Source organism: Wyeomyia smithii, chromosome 3, assembly GCF_029784165.1.
Source record: "Wyeomyia smithii strain HCP4-BCI-WySm-NY-G18 chromosome 3, ASM2978416v1, whole genome shotgun sequence".
NCBI lineage: Eukaryota > Metazoa > Arthropoda > Insecta > Diptera > Culicidae > Wyeomyia > Wyeomyia smithii.
The window spans coordinates 27,246,395-27,269,893 of NC_073696.1; the positions used below are offsets into that span (position 1 = coordinate 27,246,395).

Sequence of the window (23,499 nt, forward strand, 5' to 3'; positions counted from 1 at the left end):
AGTGCGACAGTTTCTTTAATTCGATAAGAATTTTACACAACTTATGTGAAAAGAAATCAGCCGTATTCAGCAAACAATCGAGGAAGGTAATTTTTTTGCAGCATATAATTATAAAATTACCAAATAGTAATCAAATCTACATTTTTGATCAAATAATAGCCGAAACTCTTCATCGACTTTCTGGTTTTGTTATCACTCGAATTAAAATAAGTCGACAACACTGCCAGCCAAACGTCAGATGTGTGTGCAAAAGTTGTCCGAGTGGTGTGTTTTGCGATAAAGAATTGCAAAAACCAGCTGTATAATTGCATCAAAACCAAACAAAAAGTGGTGTAAAAGTTCAATAAAGCTTTCCCGCAGTTAATGCGGGTACAATTTCCGCCGGAAAAACGGAATCCAGTGCGAAAAGTGCATTTTTCGCCGCTTCCTGTAGCGCCGGCAAATCCCGTAAGCGGCGCGACCGTCGTTTTTGTGCTCCATCGATTTTCTCCTCTTCGTCGATTGTTTTCATCCCCACTCAATCGGCACTTCCATCACCACCCCCCGGGGTGGCCCACAGGCTACGGTGTTTTGCTCGATCAAGCCGGTCTTTGACCGCTGGTTTGTTTACAAAACAAACGTGCGTAAAACGCCATGTCGAACGTGGTGCAGCAATTTGTGAATGGGTTGAAAAGCCGCAACAAAGATGCCCAGAATAAGGCCGCACAGGAGCTGTCGCTTTACGTTAAGACGGAGCTCCGCGAAATGCAACAGGATGATCTGCTGGCGTTCTTCGAGGATTTTAACCATCACATTTTCGAGATGCTGTCCAGTCCCGATACAAATGACAAAAAGGGTGGCGTGTTGGCTATAAGTAAAAAAAATCCTCAGTTTAACTTTTATTCTTTACTTTATGAAAATTTCTTTTCTTGCAGATTGTCTCATCAGCGGAGACGTGGTCAACACAACGACCCGCATCTCGCGCTACTCGAACAACCTCCGCAATCTGCTACCGTCGAGCGATATTTGTGTGATGGAATTGGTGGCCAAGGTGCTGGTAAAGTTAGCCCTTCTACCGGGTTCCAAAGGTGCTGAGTCGTTCGAGTTTGACATCAAACGTGCCTTCGAATGGTTAACCGAGGAACGAACCGAGGGTAAACGTCATGCCGCGGTGCTCGTACTGCGCGAGTTGGCCGTGGCAATGCCGACGTTTTTCTACCAGCAGGTGGGCAGCTTTTTCGAGCACATTTTCGTACCGATCAAGGATCCAAAACCGATGATCCGAGAGGGCGCTGGTCAGGCACTTAGGGCAGTGCTGATTGTGACGTCGCAGCGCGAAGGCACGAAACAGAATAACAACCCGCAATGGTAAGTCTAATTTGATCTTAAACATCATTTACAGCTAATTTTGTGTTCTTTTACTCGACAAAATAAGGTACCATCACTGCTTTGAGAGCGCTAAGGAGTGTTTTAACGAGCTACCGACGCGCGAGAAAAGCTTTAACCGGGATGATCGCATCCACGGAGCGCTGATCGTTTTCAATGAGATTCTGCGAAGCTCAAATTCCGCCTGGGAGAAAAAGTACAACCAACTGGAGAGTTTAAACGTGGACCGTCGAACGCGTCACGTTGATGATAGTCACGGCATCTTTCCTCGGATTCGGGTTCCGTTTATGGACAAACTCAGCGGTAGCAGTTCCAGTAGCGCCGGCTATTCTTCACTTAGTAGTGATGTGAAATTCTTCCGGCAGAACAGTTCCATTCAGGAGTCGGCCACCTGTCGGAATTTGGTTAATGAAAATTACGACTTAATTTGCCAGAAGGTCTTAGAGCAACGCAATTCCAAGAGTCCCTACGTGATTCAATCGATGCTGACGATTCTGCCACGGTTGGCTGCCTTTAACAGGCGCGACTTTGTCAACAACCATCTAAAGACGGTTGTTAACTATTTGATTACCACGCTGAAGAGTAAAGAGAAGGAACGCAACTTTGCGTTCATCACCCTGGGTTACATTGCGGTCGCCGTTGAGAAAGAAATCGAGCGGCACATCAAACGTATCATGGAAGTCGTGACGGCGGCTCTGCCCCCGAAAGACACTCCCAGCAAAAAGAAACCCTGTGTCGATCCGTTTGTGTTCATGTGCATCACGCTGTTGGGACACGCGCTGAAGAGTGCGATAACGTCGGATATTAAAAATATCCTTGCCTCGATGCTGTCTACTGGATTGAGCACCGGGCTGACGGTTTGTCTGCACGAGCTGTGCGAAAATGTTCCCCAGGTCAAGCAGGACATCACTAGCGGGTTGTTGAAGATTTTGTCCTGTGTGCTGATGAATAAACCTTTGCCCCAGTGGCTGCCGGGACGGGGACAAGGTAAGTTTATGTCAGAAAGTAGAAATAAATGATTTATTTTCGTTCCATTTCAGCAGCCATCAACACCAACGTGTACGAGCAGCAGGTTCAGGACACTCCGACCACGGTTCTGGCGCTCCGTACGCTTGGAACGTTTAACTTCGAGGGACACAGTTTGCTGCCGTTCGTGCAACGTTGCGCGGATCATTTTCTCGTCAGCGAGCAGCAGGAGATTCGTATCGAAGCCGTACAGACGTGCACACTTCTGCTGAAACTGGCCCTGCAATCGGTGGATTCAGTTGACGTTTCAGAAACGCTGACCCAAACCGTCGGCAACGTGCTGGAAAAGATACTGATTGTCGGAATTACCGATGTTGATCCGAATGTACGACTGAGGGTGCTGAAATCATTGGACGATAGTTTCGACTCGCAGCTCGCTCAGCCGTGGTTCCTAAGTTCGCTGCTGATCACTATGAACGACGAGGTTTTCGAGATACGGGAGCTAGCGATTATAATTATTGGCCGACTATCGGCAATCAATCCGGCCTATGTGATGCCGCGATTACGCAAGACAATGGTACAGATTCTGACGGAGCTGGAGCACTCCGGGATGAGTAGAAATAAGGAACAAAGTGCCCGGATGTTGGATCATTTGATCGTAAGCACGCCGCGGTTGATTTCCTCGTACATGAGACCAATTTTGACGATTCTGGTGCCGAAACTGAAAGAGCCGGAGTCGAATCCGGGGGTTGTGTTGAACGTTTTGAGAGCGATTGGTGACTTGGCCGAAGTGAATGGGGGTCATCAGGTGCTTGAGAAATGGTCCGATGAGCTGCTCGCTACTTTACTGGAGATGTTGAGCGACGCTGGATCAACAGATAAGCGAGCTGTGGCGTTGTGGACGCTTGGGCAGTTGGTTAGTGCTACCGGACAGGCAGTTTCCCCTTACCACAAGTATCCAAATTTGATTGATATTTTGATCAACTTTTTAAAAACCGAACAACAGTCCTACGTTCGAAGGGAGACGATTCGCGTTTTGGGATTGCTCGGTGCTCTGGATCCGTACAAGCATAAGATGAATCGTGGTTTGATTGATAGTCAAACGAACAATATTTTGATATCGATTTCGGATGCTAAAATGGACGAGTATACCGATCTCTCAACGTCGGAAATGTTGATCAACATGGGCAATCAGCTGGAAGAGTACTATCCTGCGGTAGCGATTTCCACTCTGATGAAAATTCTTCGCGATCCGACACTTTCGCACCACCACATCAGCGTCGTTCAGGCGATCACTTTCATCTTCAAAAGCCTGGGCATCAAATGCGTTCCCTACCTGTCGCAGGTGCTACCCAGCTTATTGGGTAACATACGGAACGCCGAAATGAACCTGAAAGAGTTCCTCTTCCAGCAACTGTCAGTACTGATCGAGATCGTGAAGCAGCACATCATCAGCTTCATGGATGAAATCTTCCAGCTCATCCGTAGTTTCTGGAATAGTAATTATCCCTTGCAGTCGACGCTGATCATTTTGGTGGAGAAAATCGCAATCGCTCTGGGCTGTGAGTTCAAAATCTACCTTCCCCAGCTGATGCCGCAGATTCTGCGTGTGCTGCTGCATGATAACTCCACCAATCGAACGGTCACCGTTAAGTTGTTATCTGCTTTGCAAAAGTTCGGCAACAACCTGGACTATTATCTCCATCTAATAATCCCGGCAATCGTGAAACTGTTCGAACCGATCGATGTTCCGTTCGCGGTCTCGCTAGCAGCACTGGAAACCATAAACTATCTAGCGGAAATCTTAGATTTTACCGATTTCTCCTCGCGCATAATTCACCCCTTGGTGCGTGTCTTGGATAACCATCCGGGCCACCTACAAACAGCCGCACTGCAAACTCTGTGTTCGATCATGATACAACTGGGCAAAAAATACCTTGTATTCGTGCCGCTCGTCAATCGCGTTATGATTAAACATAAAATTTCCTACACCGAATACAACAAGCTGCTGACGAAGCTGCAAAGCAGCACAACCTTAGCGCTGGACGATGAGTTCCGTCTACGGCAGGCCCGATTCAAAAATCGGGAAATGTCTCTGGCCAGCGACACCACAATCCGCAAGCTGAACGTCTCCACCGCTGATCTGCAACTAGCGTTCAAAGCCAACCGACGCGTATCGAAGGACGATTGGCTGGAGTGGCTCCGAAGGCTGAGCATTGGTTTGCTGAAGGAATCCAAGAGTCCAGCTTTGCGCTCCTGTCGGACGCTGGCTCAAAACTACCCCCAGCTGTTGAAGGATTTATTTAATGCAGCCTTCGTTAGCTGCTGGACCGATCTACCGGAGAATTTGAAGGAGGAACTATCTTCTAGCTTGCAGCAGGCACTGATGGTGCCAGATTTGCCGGAAATTACGCAGACTATTTTGAATTTAGCCGAGTTCATGGAACACTGCGAGAACGATTCACTTCGTATCGATCCGAAGTTGCTCGGTGAACGGGCGATGGAATGCCGAGCCTATGCTAAAGCCCTGCACTATAAAGAGGAGGAGTTCCACAACATGAAGGAAAAGGATCAAAGCGTTTTCGAGTCGTTGATATTGATCAACAATAAATTGCAGCAAAAGGAAGCCGCCGAAGGGCTACTGGAGTATGCGATGGAGCATCGAAGTGCCTCGGAGGAAATGAAGGTGCAGGTTCGGTGGTATGAGAAATTGCACAGTTGGGAGAAGGCACTGGTTCTGTATGAGGACAAGCTGGCGGGAAATCCGAACGATCTGGAATCACGGCTAGGTCAGATGCGTTGCCTAGAAGCACTGGGAGAGTGGTCCACTTTAAATACACTGACCAAGGAGAAGTGGGAATCGCTGGGAACCGAAGGGCAAACTAAAGCTGGCAGGTTAGCGGCGGCAGCTGCTTGGGGTTTGAAGGATTGGGAAGGTATGAAGGAGTTTGTTAAGTTTATTCCAGAAGAAACGCAGGATGGGTCGTTCTACCGGGCGGTTTTAGCCATTCACCATAGAGAGTACGATGTGGCGCAGACGTTGATTGATGATACCCGCGATCTGTTGGATACGGAATTGACCGCCATGGCGGGTGAATCGTACGAACGTGCGTACGGAGCGATGGTGTGCGTTCAAATGCTGGCGGAGCTGGAGGAAGTTATTCAATATAAGTTGATCCCCGAGCGACAGGAAACAATCAAAGCCATGTGGTGGGATCGGCTGCTTGGTGGTCAACGATTGGTCGAGGATTGGCAGCGCATTTTGCAGGTGCACTCACTTGTCGTTCATCCAGCGAACGACGTGCGCACGTGGCTTAAGTTTGCTTCGCTCTGCCGGAAGAGCGGTTCACTAAAGCTTTCAGAGAAAACGTTGGTTATGCTACTGCGGTACGATCCGGCCGAGTATCCGGATCATCCGTTAGAGTTTATGGAGCCGGATATAAGTTTTGCCTATACAAAGCATATTTGGATGGCCGGTGAAAGACAGCGGGCTTACGATCAGCTGAATCGACTCGTGGCGGACATCAGCACGGAGGGAACTGTCGAGCTAGAGGAAAAGGTTGAGAATCGACGCTTGCTTGCGCGATGCTACATGAAGCTGGGACAGTGGCAAAACCAGCTGCAGGGTCTTAACGAACAATCCATCAAGGGGATACTGGCATGCTACGAAAAGGCAACCAGGCACGATTCGAACTGGTACAAAGCGTGGCATTTGTGGGCGTACATGAACTTTGAGGTTGTTCAGAATCAAAAACAGCAGGAAGACCTACAGAAAAATCCTGGGGGAGATAAGGAGAAGTGTATGATTCGTCAGTATGCCGTTCCGGCAGTGGAAGGCTTTTTCCGCTCGATTAACCTGTCGCACGGTAATTCCTTGCAGGATACTTTACGGTTACTAACGCTTTGGTTCGACTACGGTCAGTATCCAAAGGTGTTCGACGCTCTACTGGAGGGAATGCGTATGATTGAGATTAACACCTGGCTGCAGGTCATTCCACAGTTGATCGCTCGGATCGATACCCCACGCAATCTGGTTGGTGAATTAATTCACCAACTGTTGAATGATATCGGTAAATGCCATCCGCAGGCTCTGGTATACCCACTAACCGTTGCTTCTAATTCGGCCTCGAAGGCCCGCCGACAGGCAGCTCATAAAATTCTCAACTCCATGGGCGAACATTCGTCGACTCTCGTCAAGCAAGCGATCATGTGCAGCGAGGAGTTGATACGGGTCGCCATTCTATGGCACGAACAGTGGCACGAGGGACTGGAGGAAGCCTCGCGACTATACTTCGGCGAGCGGAATATTAAAGGTATGTTCGAAACACTGGAACCGTTGCACGAAATGCTTCAACGTGGACCACAAACCTTGAAGGAAACTTCCTTCAACCAGGCTTATGGAAGGGATTTAAACGAAGCGCAAGAATGGTGTAAACACTATAAGGTAATTTTAATCGTTGATTTTCTTAAACACTTTCTAATCCCATGCCCTCCATAGAACTCCGGCAACATTCGTGACCTAAACCAGGCCTGGGATCTGTACTACCACGTATTCCGGCGAATCTCTCGCCAGCTGCCGCAGCTTACCTTCCTAGAGCTGCAGTACGTCAGTCCAAAGCTGCTGGCCTGTCGCGATCTAGAGCTGGCCGTTCCAGGAAGCTACGCACCTGGTCAAGAGTTGATCCGAATCGCCAGCCTGCAGTCCAACATGCAGGTTATCACCTCCAAGCAGCGACCGCGAAAACTCTGCATCCGTGGCTCCAACGGCAAAGAATACATGTTCCTATTGAAGGGTCATGAAGATTTGCGCCAAGATGAGCGCGTTATGCAGCTATTCGGTCTGGTCAACACCCTGCTACTGAACGATCCGGACACGTTCCGGAGAAATTTGACCATCCAGCGGTACGCTGTTATCCCTCTAAGCACCAACTCCGGGCTGATCGGTTGGGTCCCACACTGTGACACGCTCCACACCCTGATCAGAGACTATCGTGACAAGAAAAAAACGATGCTCAACATCGAGCATAGGATAATGCTAAGGATGGCACCAGACTACGACCATCTGACGCTGATGCAGAAGGTCGAAGTGTTCGAGTACGCGTTGGATCTCACCAAGGGTGACGATCTCGCGAAACTACTCTGGCTGAAAAGTCCCTCATCGGAGGTGTGGTTCGACAGAAGAACCAACTATACGCGTTCGCTGGCGGTGATGTCGATGGTTGGTTACATCCTCGGACTGGGCGATCGCCATCCCTCGAACCTGATGTTGGACCGGCTGAGTGGAAAAATTCTACACATTGATTTCGGAGATTGCTTCGAGGTATGCTACTAAATCAATCACCAAAAAACAAACTCATTTTAATTTGCTAATTTTCTAGGTGGCAATGACGCGCGAAAAATTCCCGGAAAAAATCCCCTTCCGGCTGACCCGCATGCTGATCAACGCAATGGAAGTGACCGGTATCGAGGGCACCTACCGGCGTACCTGCGAAAGTGTGATGAACGTGCTACGGCGCAACAAGGACAGTCTGATGGCCGTGCTGGAAGCGTTCGTGTATGATCCATTACTAAATTGGCGCTTGCTGGATGCGGACAAAAATCGCCGTTCGAAGAATGCCACCGATGTGGACAGTACGACCGAAAGTATGGAGGAAACTTTGGACTTGCTGGCGGCTAATGCCCGTAATTTGCGGGTTAACGAACCGAACGCTAACGCCGGTGGGGATCAGGTGACCGACCAGGGCAGTAACTGTGTGGCTAATCCGGCTGAAGCTACAAATAACAAGGCTCGGGCTATCGTCGATCGGGTCAAGCAGAAGCTTACCGGCAAAGACTTTAACAATGTGGAACCAGTGTCGGTGCAGAGGCAAATCGATCTACTGATCCGCCAGGCTACCAATAACGAGAACCTCTGCCAGTGCTATATCGGATGGTGTCCGTTCTGGTAGAGAGCGCAACTCTACTTTTTGAATGCCTTTTGGTGTGTTGCTTTGCTTTCTTTACATATTCTTGGGATGTACATTTCCAATGGTATTGAAAGGAGAGGTAGAGGTGCAACACCTCAGTTTATCCTAAAGTAAGGTGGTGTACGTTATAAAGAGTATGAATACAATAAACTAGTAATAACGCGTTAGATTACCTGTCACTTACGGACAGGAATAGTTAAAACTTTATGTAGTAATTGGGTTGTTTAGCTATATACAAATTTCAGATTTAAAACTAGTATAACTAATCAACCCAATTTTGTCACCGTGAAATTCAAGCTACAAGCTTAGATTCACACATTGCAAACTTGACTAATATCCTTACACTGTAATAAATGTCGTATAATATAAGCAGTTAAGCACGCTAAACACATTTGTATTTTTTTGCTTTTTGAGGGATACATTCAATTTTACCGGAGTTGTCCTCAAGTTTCACTCAAAATGGACTGTGAAAAATGCTAGTTGCAGTCGTCAAGTCATCTAAATCCTCTCTCTGATGCTCCAGAGGCTCAACTTTACAGCCAAAATGAATTGTATTCCACGTGGTAGGACATCCAATACCTATTTTTTTATTCATTTTCATTTTCAGATAAATCAATTGTGAAAGACCCCAATTCTTGTTTCCATACGAAGCATCGAAAATTTGCATTCTAATTTTCGTTCGTAACAATGCGAACGTTCTTATAACCTTTATTCAGTTTGTCTGAATATGTGATTAGGGTGAACCAAAAAAAAAATATAAAAAAGCCAATATCTCAGCTTCCCGATGAGATATAGAATTTTTTTTCATGTAAAATCTCATAAATCTCGCTGTGCAGTGAAAGTTTCAGTTCTTGACCAACATTTTTTTGTGTTTTTGAGAGCTTGTATCTATAATTTATGGACAAAATTTACTTATTTGCGATATTCAATGGGCTCTGTCAGTCAAAGACCTAAACCATGCAACTTTACTTTATTTTACTTTTAAGGCGACAGACTGATTATCGATCCAGTGCCGAATCCAGAATACGTCGCCATGTCCCTCGGTCTTGGGCTGCTATCCTCCAATCGCCCCTAACACCTATTTCGCGTGCATCCTCGTCGACAGCACACATCCAACGAGTGCGGGGTCCACCCCGAAGTCGACGACCTCTATCGGGATTCCTGCCAAATATAGCCTTCGCTTGACGCTCATCCGGCATTCTCGCTACATGCCCAGCCCACTGAAGCCTGCCGTGTTTTATCCGCTCGACTATATCCGCCGATTTGTATGCCTGGTACACTTCATGGTTCATGCGTCTGCGCCAAATACCATTTTCTAGTTTGCCGCCAAGGATTGAACGCAAAATCCTACGCTCAAAAACACCAAGAGCTCGCCGATCAGCCTCTTTCAGCGTCCAAGATTCATGGCCGTAGAGAGCCACCGGAAGAATCAGTGTTATATAGAGTGCAAGTTTAGTACGGATTTGCAGACTGCGGGACCTTAGCTGGTTACGTAGTCCGTGAAAGGCCCTGTTTGCGGCTGCTATCCGCCTCTTTATCTCACGGCTAACCTCGTTGTCACATGTCACTAATGTTCCCAGGTAAATAAATTCGTCGACTACTTCAAATGTTTCCCCATCTAGCACCACCGCAGCACCGTCACGAACGAATCCGATATCTCACCGGCTATCCTGACGCTTGATGTAGAATCTTCAAGGGTGGCACGTATCAGCCTAATCAGCTTTGTTGGGAACCCATGTTCAATCATAATCTGCCATAACTCATTTCTCTTGACTGAATCGTACGCTGCCCTGAAGTCTGCAAGTTGTGTTCTCGAAATTTATCGAGGATTTGTCGCAAGGTAAACATTTGGTCCGTCGTGGAGCGTCCCCCTCGAAAACCGCATTGGTACTCGCCAACAAAGGTCTCCTGCAACGGCCTCAGTCTGTGGAACAGGATGCGGGAGAGAATTTTGTACACGGTATTGAGAAGAGTTATGCCCCGATAATTGCTACAGTCCAGGCGATGGCCTTTTTTGTAGATCGGGCATATGAGACCTTCCAACCAGCCCGGGGGCAATTCTTCATCAGACCACACTCTCAGCATGATCCGATGGATAGCACGAAACAGCTGTTCGCTCCCGACTTTGAAGAGTTCGGCGGGAATGCCGTCCTTCCCGGCTGCCTTGCAGTTTCTCAGCTCTTTTTTTTGCTTTCTTCACCTCGTCCATGAATGGTGGATCCACAGCTTGACCATCATTCTCAATAGTCATCCTGCTCCTTTCGACTCCACTGTTTCCCTCACCGTTCAAAAGCACACTGAAGTGTTCCTTCCAACGCCTGGCCACCTCTGTTTTATCGGTTATCAGGTTCCCCTCCCTATCGTTGCACATAACAGGGGCTGACACGTTTCGATTCCTGATTCCGTGAACCTTCTTGTAGAAGCTCCTCGCATCGTGCCTGGAGAAGCAACCATCCGCCTCCGCAAGAATACGCTCCCAATGCTGTCGTTTCTTCCGGCGATGGAGTCTCTTTTCAGCGGCTCTTGCATCTCGATATCTACCCATGCTCTGACGAGTCACAGCCGTGGCCAACATGTGACCCCTGGCGCGGTTTTTCTCTTCCGTTACTCGCTGGCACTCAGCGTCAAACCACTCATTGGGCGCAGCTGCCGCAGTTGTACCCAACACTTCTCGCGCTGTAGTGCTGATCGAACTGTGGATGTGCCTCCACTGTTCATTCAGGTTCCCTTCAACTCTTTCCTCAATCCGTTCATCAACTTTCTGCGAGTACTCTGCAGCCACTCCTTCAGTTGATAGCCGCTGGATGTTCAACTGCATCCTCCTCGTTGCCTTGGATTTCAGCACGTTAGACAGCCGGGTGCGGATTTTGGCTACTACGAGATAGTGATCCGAGTCAACGCTCGGTCCTCTGAACGACCTCACGTCTGTAACGTCTGGAAAGTGCCGTCCATCAATCAGAACGTGGTCAATTTGAGAGCGAAGCTCTCCATTCGGGTGCATCCAGGTGTGCTTACGTATGTTCCGGCGTGCAAAATGAGTGCTACAGATAGCCATCCCCCTAGCTGCAGCGAAATTACCAAGCCTCAGGCTATTGTCGTTCGTAGTAGAGTGGAAGCTTTCCCTACCAGTTACGGGACGAAAGAAGTTTTCTTGCCCGACCTGTGCATTTGCATCTTCGATGACAATGTTCATATCGTGTCCTGGGCACTCATTGTATGTCTTTTCCAGGAGCTCATAGAACTCCTCCTTTTCGTCATCGGGTTTCTCGTTGGTCGGTGCGTACACATTTATTAGGCTGTAGTTGAAGAATTTGCCTTTAATTCTCAACACGCATATATGGTCACTGATCGGCCTCTATCTAATGTAGCGAACCTATACATTAGAGAAATGACAAGACACTCACCGTTAAGGCAACTGTCAACATCAAAACGGGCGAGTTGTATCATTTTGCATTGCGGTTATCCGGCACCTCTTGTATAGCTGCAACCTCCACATTCACCTTTCGCAGCTCTCTAGCCAGGATACTTGCGCGTGCCGGTTCGAGTAGAGTCCTTACATTCCAAGTACCGAGTTTCCAATAATCGTTGTCCTTTTTCGTTCACCTAGGTCTATGCCGATTATTCCGTTCCGTATTTATATCTGGATTGTTCTTAGTATTTAATATTCAGTATGCTGCCTTACTAGGGCTGCGATACCTAGTCTCGCGAAGGTGCTGCCGTTTTTGATATAACTGGCGAGACACCGCGTTTCATGATTCAGCCGCCCGCTCCGGATCAGAAACTGCTATTAGTTACTGTGTTTTTATATTATTCTAACTTTCTAGTACTTACTTTTACTATATTCAATCTAGAACTTTTACTATATTCAATCTATTTTTATCAAAAAACTTGATTTTGCTGTACTACTATATTGAGTCAACGGAGCTGTATAAGAAAATCAAGTTTTTGATAAAAATAGATTGCATATAGTAAAAGCACAGAGAACAGACATTCATGTTCATACAAAGAAATTTGAAAATCATGTGTAAAAATTTGAATTAAAATACGTTAATATACTAACGACATCTGTCTTGTGGTGCCCCAGTTACACTGCATAAATATTGCCGTATCGATATTTTATCGACATCAGTGCTTGGTTTGTAAGTGACAAGAGCGCCACATAGCGGGAGCATTACCACTTACTGGTAAATGACGGTTGCATGTTTTTACACATCTTTTGAAAATAAGATGAACGTCTGTTCTCTGTTGTAAAAGTAACTACTAGAAAGTTAGAATAATATGAAAACAGGGTAACTAATAGCAGTTTCCCCGTCATTAAGCAAAATGCTCGTAGAAATTTCGATTTTACTACCACTATCACTACAGCGCCATCTCTCAGAATTGAACATTGTTTCGGGTGTCCCATTTCCAGATAACTTGTTCATAAAAGGCATTTATACCGCCATTTGCCTTATTATTAAAAATTCCAATACTGGCGGGTGGCGAAAACCTGGAAAATCAGGGAATGTCAGGGAATCTAGTTTTATACCAGGGAAATCAGGGAATGTCAGAGAAAACCTAAAAAAATAAAAAAAATATTTTAAAACGAGGCGTGATTCTCTTTTGAATGACACTTCAGTACTAAAACTGTTTTTTTTTTTGAGCATTAATGGCTTATGCGGGACCTCTACTGTTTATTTTATATTTGATAAAATACATTTTTCATTTGAATTTCAGAGTTACGTTCATAATTTTTGTACTTTTTTGTGCTGAATGCTTTAAAATATCAGGGAATTAAATGTTATATCTTAGGGAATATCAGGGAACATCAGGGAATTTGATTGTGATAACTTTTTCGCCACCCTGAATATTCGAATTGGGACATGCGCCAGGGTATTCGAATTTAAATGCTCTCTTTATGTTTTGAAGTTTATTAAAATTTAATAATTTAATGTTCAAAAATCGTTCCAAAGTTTAGTTCTTTTAATTTATACCAGACGTCGCTTTTGGAGCACAAAAATTATCAAGTTTGTGAATCGCCTTTGCTCCCGAATCGGTTCTTTACGCGCAGCTTGATGAAGACGTTTCTGAAGGGTTTATATTATACCGCCGACAGTCGCTGTCAAACGTTTGTTCGTGTCGTGTTTGGTTTGGTTTGTAAAAACTTGATGCAGCTGGAAAAGTTTATCTAAAAATCGTTGAAAGCCTTCGCAGTTAAAAGCAAGTTGAGTAATTCACAGCGTTGTAGGTTCCGCACAATGTCCGATCCGGAAAAGACACGTTCGCGACGGGAGAAACGAGATCTCAGTGCATCAGGCAGTCCGCCAAGTGAGCAACAACAGAGCAAAGATAGCAAAAAGCAATCGTCTCGGAAAAGACGCAGCTCGCGTTCCAGATCGAGATCTCGATCCCGTAGTCGGGACCGAAGAGACCGACACGATGAACGTAGAACTCAAAGACCCCGTTCCAGAGACCGCGAGCGTAAAGCGAAAACTCGTCGAAGTTTGGAACCGGGCGAACGTTCCCGCAGTAAAAGTGTGGAGAAACCACCAGCATCAGCGGCCGCAAAACCCACAGGGAAGGAAGAAGGAGATGAAGCTTTGTTCAAAAATGAAAAACCGGCGGTGCGCAGAACGGTTGATTTGCTTACGTCGAAAACGGGTGGCGCTTACATTCCGCCCGCTAAGCTCAGGATGATGCAGGCAGAAATTACAGACAAAACATCTGCTGCGTATCAACGAATCTCCTGGGAAGCATTGAAAAAATCCATTCACGGTTACATCAACAAAGTTAACGTGGACAACATTGGAATTATTACCAGAGAACTGCTGCGGGAGAACATCGTTCGCGGGCGTGGGTTGTTATGCCGTTCGATTATCCAAGCACAAGCAGCATCACCAACCTTCACACATGTCTATGCCGCTCTTGTAGCGATCATCAACTCAAAATTTCCAAACATCGGAGAGCTGCTGTTGAAACGATTGGTAATCCAGTTTAAACGAGGTTTCCGGCGGAACGACAAAAGCATTTGTCTTTCGGCGTCACGTTTTGTGGCCCACCTGGTTAATCAACGTGTGGCACACGAAATTCTTGCGCTGGAAATCTTAACGCTGCTGGTAGAAAATCCAACTGACGATTCGGTGGAGGTGGCAATTGCTTTTCTGAAAGAAGTTGGTCAAAAACTGACGGAAGTGTCCGGAAAGGGAATTAATGCGATCTTCGAGATGTTAAAAAACATTCTGCACGAGGGTAAGCTCGATAAACGGGTACAGTACATGATTGAGGTGGTGTTTCAGGTTCGCAAGGACGGCTTCAAGGATCATTCGGCCGTGATTGACTCACTCGAGCTAGTCGAGGAGGATGACCAGTTTACGCATTTGATTATGCTGGATGAGGCGACCGATACGCAAGATATTCTGAGTAGGTTTGGTTTTTTGTTAATGATAACAGCGGCTAATTGATCATATTTTTTAATTACAGATGTCTTCAAGGTGGACAACGACTACGAGGAAAATGAGGCGAAATACAAAGCGATTAGTAAGGAGATTCTTGGTAGCGACGTTAGTGACGATGAAGGAGACGGTGAAGGGTCGGGTAGTGGAAGTGGTAGTGATTCAGACGATGAAGGTGACTCCGATGGGGGTAGTGGTGAGGAGGGAGACGGCGCACAGAAGCAGCTCATCGTAGACAATACGGAGACAAATTTGATTGCGCTTCGGAGGACAATCTACTTGACGATCCATTCCAGCTTGGACTACGAGGAATGTGCACATAAGCTTATGAAGATGGAGTTGAAACCAGGACAGGAGCAGGAATTGTGTCACATGTTTCTGGATTGTTGTGCCGAGCAGAGAACTTATGAAAAGTTTTACGGTTTGCTAGCGCAAAGATTCTGCATGATCAATAAAATCTACATCGAACCATTCGAACAGATTTTCGTGGTAAGATTTTTTTTAAATTACAGGCTTTGATAAAAAATTTAACATTAAGCTTTTCCTTCCGTAGGATACTTACACCACAACGCACAGATTGGATACGAATCGACTGCGTAACGTGAGTAAATTCTTCGCCCATTTACTTTTCACCGATTCTATCGGTTGGGATGTGATGCGTTGCATTCGCCTTAACGAGGAAGATACCACCAGCTCCAGTAGAATTTTCGTTAAGATCCTGTTCCAGGAGCTATGCGAATATATGGGTCTTGTGAAGCTCAATAATAGGCTCAAGGACCCGACACTGGCAGAACCCTTTTCCGGCATTTTTCCTCGGGACCATCCGAAAAATACTCGATTCGCGATCAATTTTTTCACCTCGATCGGGTTGGGCGGACTGACGGATGAACTGCGTGAATTCTTGAAGAATGCTCCCAAGCAGGTCGTTCAACCGGTGGCCGCTCCCGTACCGGAGGAAGAGGATAAAGAAAGTTCATCATCAGATTCTTCCTCGTCGTCTTCCGATTCGAGTGATAGCTCATCGGATTCCTCTTCCGAATCGGAGGATGACCGACGGAAAAAGAAAAAGGGTCGTCGCAAAGAGAGTAACGGTGGGAGTCGTCAGAAATCAGATCAGAGAAATGATCATCAGGACCGGAGAAGAGCGATGGATGATCGAGGTGATAATCGCCGACCTCAACATTCTGATAGAGACAGAGAATCCCGTCGCGAAAACGAATATCGCGCGAGACGCGATTGGGATGAACGTGCCATAGCAGAGCACCAGCGATACGATCGGGCGGAACGACACTATTCTGAGCGGGGAAGGGAGGGAGATAGGTCCTCTGATAAGCATAGAAGAAGGAGCAAGGAACGACGATGAATGAGAGTTTAATCGAAAGTGACCATTTTGAATATACTTTAATATACAAAAATGTTATTTTTGTAATAGAAATTGTGTTAAGAAAAAAATACACTAAATCTGGTTACTAAAGCTTTCCAGAAATCTACATGTAGATAAATATTTGCTGTGATTGTATGTAGCAGTAACACTGATGTGACTGCGTCTCGTAAATTACTCAATTATTAAATTAATAGTAAAAACAGTTGAATTAAATTTTCGCTTCAGTCCGGTAGGCATCGGACAACACTGATCGGATTGGTTATATAATTGGCTATTGAATTTTCTCTTTGGTCCGGGAGGCATCATAAAAATTAAATTTGGACGTGTTGCCAAAATCGAACATGGCCTGTACATACTAAATTAAATTAGGAGCATCCAAGATTCTGAAAACTCATAAGTTTATATCATTTATAAAACTGCAGTCAATTATCGCTCCAATTACAAACAACAAGCTCAAAATGTGTTATAAGTGCCCTAAATATTCTCCCCAGCACCAAATTTAATCAACCGGTAGTGGCGCACACATGGTTTATATCCAGCAGGCAGTGCAAATGGAAAGGTTCATTTTCATCCATACAATTCGGCTCCACCTTCATATTTAGGGTAAGTACAATTGCAATTTCCTATAGAGGTTTTTCCCTATGCTACCTTGAGCACCACTTCAAAAAATCAAACTCGAATATCGTCCCAAATTACCACCAACGAATTCCAACCGTACGCTATAAAACATGGCTTTTATCTACAAGTTGAGTGCAGCAAGTGTTGTTTATTCTCTTGCGCATACGCCTGGCGCCACATCGTTATCTTCTACTGATGTTTCTAGATAAGTGCAATTGCGGTATCCTAAGTTTCCTATACCTTAAAGAGTTGAGGCCATAGCCGTGCGCAGGGTTTATGTTTGGGAGAAGTCTTTAACTGATGTTTGTATACAAATTAAATCTTTTTCCACCGGTGACGTTTGGTGATTGCAGATTACTTTTCACATAAATTACAGGGGAAGACAATTGTATTACTGGCAAAAATTTCACATGCCAATAATTTTCTCAACATCGAATAGACTACACACTTAAAATTTATTGCCGGGTCTCGGTAATTTATTGCCGAGAACGGCACCACTGAGTGCTTGGTTAAAAAAATAATGACAGCTGTCACATTTTTTCGTAAATCTCGGTTCATCAAACTGAAATTTCGGCACAAAATATCCGAAATCCGAGATTTCAGTTAGCTGACAGTTGCCTCAGCTGACAGCTGTGTAGTCGAAACTCGGCAACGAGCAAAATTCGTGCCGAGATATCAGTAATGTTTTTGCTGACCTCGGCAACAACAGTGTTTAACGATAAATTCGGCGAGCAATTCAGACGAGACTCATCACACACTTAGTTTCTTTTACCGAACTCAGCAATCTTTTTAACGAGTTCACAACAGCTGAGCTATCAGCAATCTGTTCAGCAATTTATTTGCTTGACGAGTGCTCGGTAATTTTTCATTCTCGCTGAAACATCAAACATAGAAAATAGCTCAGTAAAAATTTACCAAGCGTTCATCAAAAATTGCTGCATGATTCGGTATTTACAAAAAGTTGACTATTCGTCACGAATTACCGAGCGTTCTGTAAATTTACAAAGCTGACGATTCGTCACAAATTACCGAGTATTCTGTAAACGTAAAGTTTTTTCATGGTTACGAGAGAAGTATGAACCATTGTGAAAGTTGCTATTGCAACTGTTGAATAATTTTAGAAAGGAATTTCGGATTGTTTAGATCGATTATACTGGTGTTCTCAGCACATTTGAGTAAAAACTTGATACGTTTAATGTTATGATGAATACAGGCTTTCTGTTGCAGGCTTCTAGTAAACTTCTCGCCTGTGGTGAAAAATTTCCATATGCTGACTGAATAGATCGTGTAGATTTGAAAGTAAGATATCCATTTTTTTTTGAAAATCACACGCGAAACACTTTAAAAACTCAGCTTTGGAACTCTGAATATTTAAAAATGGCGGACATTTAATGTTTCGTTTTGACAGATGCAGAAAAATTGCCGAACAGTATAGTAAAAAACAACAAGAGTTCAGTTAAACAATTGAATAGTTTTCAGTAACACCTAGGAAGATGCTGACAGATCGTCAAATATTTACTGAACTTTATGAAAGTGCAGAACATACTTTAGTTTACAGAAAAGGTCAGTAATGTTTTTTGCTGAGCTCATCAAGTGCCTGTTGCATAACGGTAATTCGGTAGAAACTTCAATCGACATCAGTTATTTTTGAGAAAATTACAAAATGATCAGTATTTTTTCAAATTTACTGAACATGACCGTTATAAAAATTACTGAACAATTAAAACGAGAATAAGTGTGCAAGCTTAGTTTTTTTGGCGAAGTCTCAGCAAAATGATCTGACGACTTTCGGCAACCGGTTTTTTTTGCTGAAATATATGTTGAACCCTCCAGTTTCAAGATCCAGTTTCAAGTGTGATATTTTTGTCTGGCAAATCTGGTTCTTTAATGCATTCATTTTAACTGAATATGTATTATGAAATATGTTGACTTCGCTTAGTTCGCTCATCAAATGGAAAAAATTTCTGTGATCTACGATATCTTCTTCGTTTTGCAGTCTTCCGGGGCACTCTGTCGATCCAACGAGGTACAAAATTCTTAACTAGAACTTGGTCAAAAACGGCCTTTATACGGTGCAATACTGTAGGTATAGATTTTGCTTGGAGAAATGTTTTTTTCGCTGAGTTCAATTCAAGATAAATTTTGCTTTCCATGGTTCCAAAATTTGAAAGCTTTCTCTGGTCTAGGGATTTCGTTATTCGAAACTTAACATATTAATTATATTTTTGGTTTTTAAAAGCATTTTTCACCATTCCAAATGTAATTTTCGTTTACCTTCATAACCGTGAAAGCGCGTTTCCACAGTCTGTCTGGAAACTTTTTTGACGTGTTCTGTCCTTATCTTCCAAAGTTTTTAATTTTGATAGATCCTGTTTTCCAGATGCGTCTTTTTCACCATTCTAAGCTTAATCAATAAGCTTTTTATTTATTTATTTTTTCTTTAGCTATTTTGGGCCGAATTTAAGAATATTATTTTTCCAAGCTGTTTTAACCATTTTATTCCTAATTCAGCATAATTTTCTCTGTCCTAAGATTAGTTTGGAATCTTTTTGACTCTTTCTGGTTTTTAGACACATTTTTTTCGTTTTTTGGAACATCTGAGGCATTTAAAGGTAGTTTTTTTTTGCGCATTTCTGAGTGTAATTTGAGTTAGGTACTTTCTCTAGCCTTAACCCATTATGGACCTAATTTTCCTCCAACGTTATTTTCATGACGCTTGTATTGTTGTAATCAACAAAAAAATGATGTAAAAAAGTAGGAAATTGTACCCAAGACAAGACCGCATAAACGATGTAGAACTACGCACTCTATTAACGAATGCAACGTTCAGATTGTTTCATTAACAAGCTATGAAATCTACTATTGCTTGCTGAAATCAAGAAACTCTTTATTGAATAAACTCTGGATAACTATTCTACTGTATGACAATTATACAATACTTTTCACGTTCAATGCCGTGCTGAAGTACAGAATATATGGCTTTGATCGGAAATCTTCACGTGGTTGGGAAAAATTCACCTCCTATTTCAACTAAGCAATATGTGTCACAAAAGATCAAAAAATTGGTCGCAGTGACTAAAATATCCAACACGGAAAAAAGCAATACCCCAAATCATCATGATGGCATCAATCCCCGTACTTCTTACGTGCTATTGAGGTGCTATCGCACATTCAATTCGCACATTAAAATACGATATCCCTGACTGAATAGAATAAGAGAGCATTTACTTCCAAAGTCTAGCGCTCGAGACCTTTCGAAAAAATGAAGAATCTTCAATTACTTGTTAATTTGTCTTGAGAAAGACAGTTTGCTGTTCAAAGGCTGATATGCTGATCGCAACTTTTGTGCTGCCCCGACAGCGAGGAAATTAAGACACACTGAAAAGAACCACGCTGCTGCTGAGGCATGTGACCAAATGGGTCAACTTGTTTAGGCCGAATGACAGCTGATACTGGCGCTGATAATACTGTGTATAATACTCCAAGAAATTGGTGCTACCGCTGCAGTATGTGATGCGGTCTAACTAGCCAAAGGTACACATCACAACGCTCGATCTGCTCGGCACAGTTTAACGTAATGAGCGATTGATTTTCACAAATTCGCTATTTATAGTAAGCCGAAAGCAACCGAAGGGGGAGCGAGCGTGTGTTTGGTTGAATGTATGCAATTTTCTATTCAATTTTAACAAGTTTAGTATCGTATTCAATTATTACAGCAAAGTTTTAGGCAGTGCACAATGGTCCAGAAACCAAATTTAGGGGAAAATTTGGGTCTAGAGCTCTATAACAATGTTTTAGAGAAAAACTTTCTTCTACAAAGTTGTTACATATGATAAAGCGCTTATTGAAAAAAAAGCATCAAGAATTAGGGTGACCAAAATTTTCGATGCAATCAAGTATCTAACTTTTTGATCTTTGTCGATAGAAGAAAAATTTGTTCTACGATGTTATAGCTCCAATAATTTTATATAACTTTGTAAACAAAAGTTTTTCTCTATCTATGAAAACAACCGATTTATATTAAAAAAAACACGTTTTGCGCTCTAACTTCTTTATTTCAAGTTTCACCTTAAAACTGTATTGAAACGAGTTTTAGAGCTTTTTGAGAGAAACAATTTGCAATGCTGATATTGTAAATATCTCAATTCTACTCAAAGTTATTAATGTTTTTCATCAAAAAACATGCGTTTTTCATTCTTTTTGGGGCAAACATAAAAAATATCTCTTGGTCTCATTTTGAAGGGCATACTTCACTCTATAAATGAAGGAATTTTTCAAAATATGTTAATTTTTAAATTTAAGTAAATTCAATTTAAAAACGTGACAAAATTTTCAATAATTTTTATATTACGCATATAAAAGCTCGCTGATTTATTTTTCTGGTATTTTTTCTTACAACTAGAAATAATTACCTTCAATTTGATTCAAATAGATTGACAATCGATCAACTGGTTCATAAGTTGTGATTTTTTTTAAATTAAATACATTTTTATGGTCACCCTATTTCGAAGTTGGTCACGCAAAGTGCTTCAATAGGGTGTTTTAGGGGTATGTGAATTATTTTTTCTTTTGATAAGAAATGTCAAAAAAACACATATTCTACAGACTTTTTTTAATTAAAACAGCAAAACTAATGAAAAAATTGATTTCGAATTTTAACAACTGTAAGTGATTTTAAGACATACCCTACCGTCAAGAAATCAGTACACAGGGAGGCCGGGTCATTTTTCAAATATCTTCACACTTCACAAAACAATGTCTTTATACATAGGAAATCTGTAAACACGGTCCCCGTTGAAGGGTTACAAAACTTTCAGTGGCACATTAAATCGAGTGCGGTTAATAAACCGACTATTAGGCTTCCACTTATTCACATGCGCTCAAATGTTTTCAATATAAAGACATGTCTTCACATCTGGCACCCCTGTCATGACACGTAAACCAGGGTTATATTTTCCACAAGCCAGCAGCAGAAATATGACTTTGCTTACTATCAGGGTTATATTCCCCAAAAGCCAGCAACAGCAATGTCACTCTGTGCACTACTTGCCAGCTAGTGGAAATTTAAAACAAATATAATTTTTCAATTTTAAAATCAAAGAAAACTCGTAGAGATCTAGGATAAATTACGTTATGCCTATTGAAAGGTCGGTTATCGATTAGTATAAGAAAAAGCAGGTATTTTTTCAAATTGAAACACCCCATTGTGCTCAGAATCGCAGGGATGAATCTATGTTGAAAAAAATTAAACCCGTATTTTTTCGTTGGGTTGTTAGGGGGACTAGCTCCGAACGTGGGTGACCATAAAAACGGTTATATTCGATGTATTTTATTTCAAAAAATTGATAACTTTTGAACCAGTTGATCGTTTTTCGATCTTTTTGAATCAAATTAAAGGTGATTATTTCTAGTTGTAAAAAAATACCAGAAAAATAAATCTGCGTGCTTTCTATGCGTAATATATGAAATTATTGAATTTTTTGTCATGTTTTTAAATTGAATTTACTCAAATTCAAAACATAATATATTTTTAGAAATTCCTCCATTTATAGAGTCAAGAATGCCCTTCAAATTGAGACTAAGAGATATTTTTTTATGTTTGCCCCAAAAAGAATGACAAATAAATGAAAAAGGCATGTTTTTTGATGAAAAACATTAATAACTTTGAGTGGAATTGAGATATTTACAATATCAGCATTGCAAATTGTTTCTCTTGAAAAGCTCTTAAATTCGTTTGAAGACCGTTTTGAAGTGAAACTTGAAATAAAGAAGTTAGAGCGCAAAATATGTTTTTTCAACATAAATCCGTTGTTTTCAAAGATAGAGAAAAACTTTTGTTTACAAAGTTACTTAAATTTATTGGAGCTATAACATCGTAGAACAAGTTTTTCTTCTATCTACAAAGATAAAAAAGTTAGATACTTGATTGCATCGAAAATTCTGGCCACCCTAATTTTTGATAATTTGTCAATAAGCGCTTTATCATATGTAACAACTTTGTAGAAGAAAGTTTTTCTCTAAAACATTGTTATAGAGCTCTAGACCCAAATTTCCCCCTGAATTTGGTTTCTGGACCATTGTGCAGCATTTTAGCTGTCGATCAAAATATTATTGTTTGAAATTTAGTCATCGGTAGAGATACTGTAAGCATTTGAAAATGATAACATAACAGCCATCACCGCCACAGTGTGCGACGCGGTCTAATCATGGAGAAGTACACAACGTAACGCACTGTAACACAAAGTAAAATGAGTGTTTGAGTTTTGCACTTCCTCTATTTATAGTAAGTTATCAAGGGCAGAAAATAAGCGAAGGGGAAGTAAGCTTGTTATTGCTTGAAAGCTGCAAAACTAAACTGAAACCAATGATCTTCAATCCAACTTGTAACTAATTTACCATCGCAAAAGTATGCTAATTATTATACCAAACCATCAGCGCGGGGAAGAAGGCCGAAGCTCTTAACCGGCAAATCGAAACATCTGCTGTTGAAATATGTGACCAACTGGCAAGTTGCGCTGCTGCAAATGCCGTAACCCGTTGCTGCTACTGTCACAAACCGCTACGCTGCGTCTAACTAGGTATACTATTCTGTCGAACTTTTTATGGAAGGCCAGCAAACGACCAATCAGAGGACAAATTTCAATAGTTCATAGGTGGATGCTGCAAGAATGAGGAAAATCAGTTAAAAACAACCCGATTTATAAGCATTTAAAAAGGGACAAATTTCGCCTGCTTTCCGTTGATAGATTTTCAATTTACACCTCTATGT

The 23,499-nt window shown here is 42.7% G+C and overlaps 2 protein-coding genes across 3 annotated transcripts; both read left to right on the forward strand.

Annotated features, from left to right (window-relative positions):
* Positions 1–232: 232 nt before the first annotated feature.
* LOC129729366 (serine/threonine-protein kinase Tor) lies at positions 233–8,684 on the forward strand. Of its 2 annotated transcripts, none has more exons than XM_055687888.1 (6): positions 233–853; positions 915–1,347; positions 1,415–2,352; positions 2,406–6,775; positions 6,830–7,651; positions 7,710–8,684. In XM_055687888.1, the coding sequence occupies exons 1-6, from the start codon at positions 634–636 to the stop codon at positions 8,277–8,279; spliced, it is 7,353 nt and encodes a 2,450-aa protein (XP_055543863.1). In that variant the 5' UTR covers positions 233–633; the 3' UTR covers positions 8,280–8,684. The 2 variants fall into 2 exon arrangements, with proteins under 2 accessions (XP_055543863.1, XP_055543864.1); XM_055687889.1 differs by having other exon boundaries at positions 2,409–6,775.
* Positions 8,685–13,405: 4,721 nt separating this feature from the next.
* Positions 13,406–16,218, forward strand: LOC129727708 (pre-mRNA-splicing factor CWC22 homolog). Its single transcript, XM_055685781.1, has 3 exons — positions 13,406–14,696; positions 14,757–15,217; positions 15,282–16,218. The coding sequence occupies exons 1-3, from the start codon at positions 13,535–13,537 to the stop codon at positions 16,089–16,091; spliced, it is 2,433 nt and encodes an 810-aa protein (XP_055541756.1). The 5' UTR covers positions 13,406–13,534; the 3' UTR covers positions 16,092–16,218.
* The last annotated feature ends 7,281 nt before the right edge of the window (positions 16,219–23,499 follow it).